Consider the following 5,550-nt stretch of genomic DNA (forward strand, 5'->3'; position numbering starts at 1 on the left):
TGGAGGAATCCCTGGAAGAATTTCTGGAGTAATTTCTTGAAGAATGCCGGGAGGAATGTCTAGGGGAACTCCTGAAGGAATCTCTGGAATAATTCCCAGAGGAATCTCTAGAGGAATTTCTGTAGGAATCCCTGCAATAATTTTCGGAGGAAACCCTAGAGAAATTCCCAGAGGAATCCCTGGAAGAACTCCTGGAGGAATCCCTTGCGACCCAGAAGGAATTTAAAAAAAAAATCCCAAGATAAATTACTGAGGGAATGACAAGAAAAGCTTCTGATGAAACCCCGGAAGGAAGTATTGAAGAAATCGCAGAATTTTTTTTTGAAGAAATTCTGAAACAATCATAAGAGATCGTGGAGTAACTACTGGAGGAATTCCAGTAGCAGTTCCTGAACGAATACCTGGAGAAATTCCCAAAAAAAAACAGGAGGAATCCCAGAAGCAATGATGAATCCTTGGAGTATTTTTTTAATAATCCCTGAAGTTGTTTCTGAAGGAATCATAGAAGGAATTGTTGACTATCTGGAGGAATTCCTGAAGAAACCCCATGATGGGTCCCGGAAGCAATCCCACGACGAACTCTCTGAAAAAAGTTATGCGTTTTGAGGTTACTACCATGGCCGTTATCAGCTATGATAATCCAGTTCTTTGGTACCTTGGTAGCCACAAGTAATTATAATCGGTCCCTAACGGCATTATTCCGGTTCAAAACTCATATGCATTATTCGTCGACGACATTAAGTTGGTCTCCCTGAGCGGCATCTATCCTTTTTTGCGCTGCTGTTGCCACTGTTTCATGAAATTCCAAAAACAGTTGACATCACCAGATTAGTTGGGCTCTCCTATCTTCTAGTCTAGATTTTGATCTTACAGTATAACGACCACTTTGGCTCGATATTGAAATACATGGTTCTGTTGTTTCTTGAGGTCGTGACACTGGACAAACACTTTCAAGTTTTTGAGACTACAAAATAATTATTCTAATCACTTTTCGGACCTCTGTAAATAGTAGGAGCTTACATCTATGCATTTGAAAAATGTCGTCATGGTTTGTCTGAGTGCAGGAATCACAACTCGGGTATCATCAGTGTTTTATACCTTACGTGTACAGTAAGTGCTGATTGTCATCCCTCCTGGAGTCCTGGAAGCAGCGAAAAATGAATACTAATTGTTTGAAATAAGAAGAAATGAGAAGACTTTCATTTGGTAACCACTGGATCAAATTTATTTTTATTGCCGCAATAAATAACCTACAAAACTTACTTTATTCTAAAGAAATTATTAATAGTACCTAGTTCTACTACAGCCTAGCATTCGTTACACAATCAAGTCAATGAAATCGATTCTAAGTAGATCATCACGCAATGAGAAAGCAATTCCTGGGTCGTTGGTATCTCCGGTATCTCATTCAGTTTCACTTTTGCCCTGTCCGCCATCGCCGTTTTCATCGCCGGTGTCCTTCTCCTGATAACTCTTGAGCAGTTCTCTGAGCCGATGAATCTCCTGGTCTTTGGTTCGCAGCTCTTGTTCCTTCGAGCGCAGTTGCTTCTCCTTGTTCTCAATTTCCAGCGTTTTGTAGATCAGCTCCTGTTCCTTCAGTATAAGTGACTCGCTGGTTCGCAACTCCAGGAGGGACATTTCCTCCTGGGATTCCTCATGGCGCCGGGTTTTCTCGTCGATGGTGCTTTTGAGCGATTGAATTTCCTCCTCTTGGATGGAGAGACTTTTCCGCAGCTGAGATATGACTTTATCTCGGTTGAGTTTCATACAGTTGACGGCCTCGGTCAGGGCGAAAGTGTCCGGACGACGGCAAGGACGGGTACTAAGGAGATTTTTGAGCAGGTCGACGTACTCTTGGTCGAGATCTTTCGGGAACTGTCCCTTGCGAACCTGCTTGATCATATCGGCCCGTTCCATGTCGGTGTCGAAGGGAATGAGCAGTTCCAGCAGAATGATTCCCATACTGTAGATGTCAGATTTGGGATCACATTTGCCTTCGAGTTGCTCCGGGGCGGCGTAGAGCGGAGTTCCGAATCCGGCTCCGGTGTGGGAACTCTGCAGGGGGCAGGCTAGGCCAAAATCTCCTAGCTGGATGGAGATCGCTTTGTCGTGATCGCTGACGCTGACGAAAATGTTGCTCGGCTTGATGTCATGATGGACGATTCCTCGTGAGTGAATGTAGGTGAGGCCGTTAAGCAGCTGGTGCAGAACGTCTGTTATTACGTCCAGGTGCTGCGGTGTGTGGTTGGCAGATTTGTCGTCCTGTGGGGGACTTGGCATACTGGCTCTGGCTTCCATCAAAGGGCCGGAATCACCAGAACTACTGCCTGAACTGAGTTTCGATGTCTGACGGCAGAAGGAGTTCCTCGGATTGGCAGTTGTGGTGCATTCTCTTCGCGGACAGCGCAAGAAATTGTGATAGAATTCTTCGAAACACAGGAAACGATTGCGGTCGTCCAACCATTCCCGAAGCGTGAGATGGCAAAGAGTCATTTGAATGTAAAGAGTTGCCCATTTCAGCTTTACGTGCGGTTGTGATTCTTCTACGCTGATTAGGCTTCCTCGTGCATCCTCTAGTTCAGCCAACTGTTGGTTGTTCTCTTCTGGTTTGCTGCAACCGTTGCTGTCCTCGAACTGAATACTGAAATCATCGGTGTCATCTTGAAGTTTTAGGGAATCGTTCAGAGTAGATTTTCTTTTGCGAGACTGAAAAAAACGAACGAACAAATCATTTCATTTTAGTTCTATTTAAAAAGATAAAACAAGTAATCTGAAAAATATACTGAGGACAAAAAGAGGAACTTGATTAGAAATCATCAATCGCATCAATTATGCACAGGATAATTTATGTGTCTTACAATAAAGAAAAGATAAATATGTTTCGAATTCATGGGTCTTTGCAAAGGAATAAGTTTGTTCAATTATAATAAGCAATGGATTCTCATTTTTCCTAAGTGTTATCATATGTAGTTATATAAAAAAGAACAAAAACAAAATGCACCTTTGGATATTTTTCCTTGTTAATTACCTGAAATCCAGAAACATAATTGAACGACACTCCATTGGAAATTCGCTCATCTTCCTCTTCCTCGTCGCTCTCTTCTTCCTCATCCTCATCATCATCGTCAATAGTTGAGATGCCAGTTCCACTAGAATCACTTCCCGGTTCCCCATTGGCCAACAGCGGTTCCAACCAGGCCGCCTTGTACGGAACAATATTGATGTGATTCAAACTGGCCAACGTCTTAACCTCCGCCAGGTGCACCAACACGTTCTTGATGGTCGTCGATCGGATCGTGATCTTCTTCACAGCATATACAATCCCGTCCAGATTGTTCCGGGCCTTGAACACCTTACCAAACCCCCCGCCGGCAATGAACTCCAATTCCGTAAACTCCCTATGATACCGAGACCATTCCAATCCAACAGACGGTTGCAACGGCCAAATTTTCTCGAGGGACGGCACCGGCAGGTTATTGCCTCGGGCAATGCTGACCAACTGATAGAGGGCCTTCTGGTACTGGCTTCGCATCATCTCAAATTCCCCCATCGAGTAGGTCTCGTCGATCAGATTGACCGCATGCAATCGTTGGCAAATCGTTTCGTATAATTCCTTCGACCGTTCCGGATCCGCTTCCAGCAGTGCACACAACTGCTGAACCAGACTTTCCACCAGCAGCGATACCGGCGTGCTCGCCTTGGCAGCAATTCGACTCTGCAGACCATTGTCCATCAGTCTCGTCGAGGCACGGGTCACCGACGAAAGCTCATCTTGGGATCGCACTGAAAACATAAAAACCAAAAGCTCCCATTTAGAACATTCCGGAAAATTCACGAATCTCCGCTCTTCTCCTACCACCGTCGAATGTTTTTATCGTTTGGAGGTTATCCCATTCATGGTCGAAACTGTCCTCATCCTCGTCCGAATCCATCGTTGTAGGTTTCACTGTTTTTCACCAAAGGAAAACACTTTCTAACCGATTACCATTTCACAACAGGGAAGGATGTTTCATTCACAAAAGCAGCAGAACGAAAAAAGTAGGAAGATTGTCGAAATCAAAATAAAAATCACGATAAGCTCGCGCGGTTTGCGGCTGATGAAGTTGTTCTTCGCAGGATTCTTCTTCACGCGCATGTGAATTTTGACGGTTTGCTTTGGTTGCTCTTTCGCTTCCTCGGCGTTGCCGCTGATCAGCTGTTTTGTAAGGGAAGATTCAAATATTACGTCCATCGTTTTTCGGGATTTCTAGACCCCCCCTCCCCCCTCTGTCACGCAATTTTCCTATACTCAATACACGTGCTGTCACACTTTTCTGGACCCCCCCCCTCCCTCAAATGTTGGACGTAATTTTTGAACGTTCCCTAAGACCAGGGTTGAAGACTAGTAAAGTTTTGTGAACGGAATCCAGCGTCAGGAGCGATATTTAAGGTAAAGCATCTTGGAATCTAATTTATTTACACGAGTGGTTTTTTAAATTTAGAAAAAATAAATGATTTTATATTTTTAAACAAAAGAGCACCTTTTTCTGAGCCTTAATGATTTTTTCAGATTTTTAGAACTTTGTTTTGATACCTAAAATCAATTTCAAAACGATTTATTCAAATCACCTTTTGACAGCTGGGCAATTGCTTGACAGCCTCGCCCACACTCAGCCAAATAACCTTAAGCTTTCCATAAGGCCCAACAAATGAAACGGCCTTTAAATAATTCATAATGATTCGGATGAATTTCATAAGGTCACTCTATGACGTAAAATCGTCTCACAGCTTGGCTTTTATTCATGTTTAGCAACATGGTATTCTCAAGCGTCGGTAGCCGTGTGGATAAAACACGAGCTCGGTGATCCCGACGTTCGTGGATCGAATCCAGTCTGCATCATTTTATAATTTTTTTTGTTCTTTTCATAAGTCTATCTTATGAAATTTGTCATAGCAAGCACGATCCATTTTCATAAGGTATTCTTATGTCATTCATAAGAATTAGTTATAGCAAATTTTCATAAGGTATTTCGATGAATTTCGCAAGTTTTTTTCGCTGAGTGCAGTACAAAATCCGACGAGGGGTGACTCGACAAATCGCTCCCATACAAACTTCAAATTGATTTTTAAATAGGTTCCCGGGCTCCAAAATTCATGAAAATTTGGATTTCGGCTTAGTTTGGCGTGCAGATTCAGAATATGAAATTATCTCAACATCGCTTAAGGTGAAGTTATGACGAAGCCACACCCCGAATTTTCAAGAGCACAAATCTGAAGAACCGAACGTCGGTTTGCGTTGAAAAGTTGATCGATTGGTTATCCGCAGGTGGTGACCAATCGATCAACTTTTCAGCGCAAACCGACTTTCGGTTCTTCAGATTTGTGCTCTTGAAAATTCGCGGTATAGCTTCGTCATATCTTCACCTTAAAAAGCCAATTTCGTTCGTTGGGGTTCATTCCAAACGGGTTTGGGTTTTGTAGAGACTGTTTATATAGAGACATGCAAAGACGACTTCTTTTGACTGTTGTTCTTCTTCTTCGCCAGACTTTATTTTCATAATTTTGTTGGCG

General features: G+C 43.0%; 1 protein-coding gene across 1 annotated transcript; it reads right to left on the reverse strand.

Moving 5' to 3' along the window:
* Positions 1-1,197: 1,197 nt before the first annotated feature.
* On the reverse strand, positions 1,198-4,147 carry LOC134291776 (eukaryotic translation initiation factor 2-alpha kinase 1-like). Its single transcript, XM_062859940.1, has 3 exons — positions 3,857-4,147; positions 3,029-3,783; positions 1,198-2,706 (listed from the first exon to the last, which is right to left on the reverse strand). The coding sequence occupies exons 1-3, from the start codon at positions 3,930-3,932 to the stop codon at positions 1,405-1,407; spliced, it is 2,133 nt and encodes a 710-aa protein (XP_062715924.1). The 5' UTR covers positions 3,933-4,147; the 3' UTR covers positions 1,198-1,404.
* Positions 4,148-5,550: the final 1,403 nt, after the last annotated feature.

This window comes from Aedes albopictus, chromosome 3 (genome assembly GCF_035046485.1).
Source record: "Aedes albopictus strain Foshan chromosome 3, AalbF5, whole genome shotgun sequence".
Classification (NCBI taxonomy): Eukaryota; Metazoa; Arthropoda; class Insecta; order Diptera; family Culicidae; genus Aedes; species Aedes albopictus.

Bases quoted from the DNA above. Each gene is read 5' to 3' on its own strand.
- LOC134291776 (XM_062859940.1), bottom strand. From the start codon at position 3,932: ATGGATTCGGACGAGGATGAGGACAGTTTCGACCATGAATGGGATAAC. The intron at 3,784-3,856 runs GTAGGAGAAGAG...TTATGTTTTCAG, and splicing joins GATAAAAACATTCGACGGTG to TGCGATCCCAAGATGAGCTT. The intron at 2,707-3,028 runs GTAATTAACAAG...CGTTTTTTTCAG, and splicing joins ATTATGTTTCTGGATTTCAG to TCTCGCAAAAGAAAATCTAC.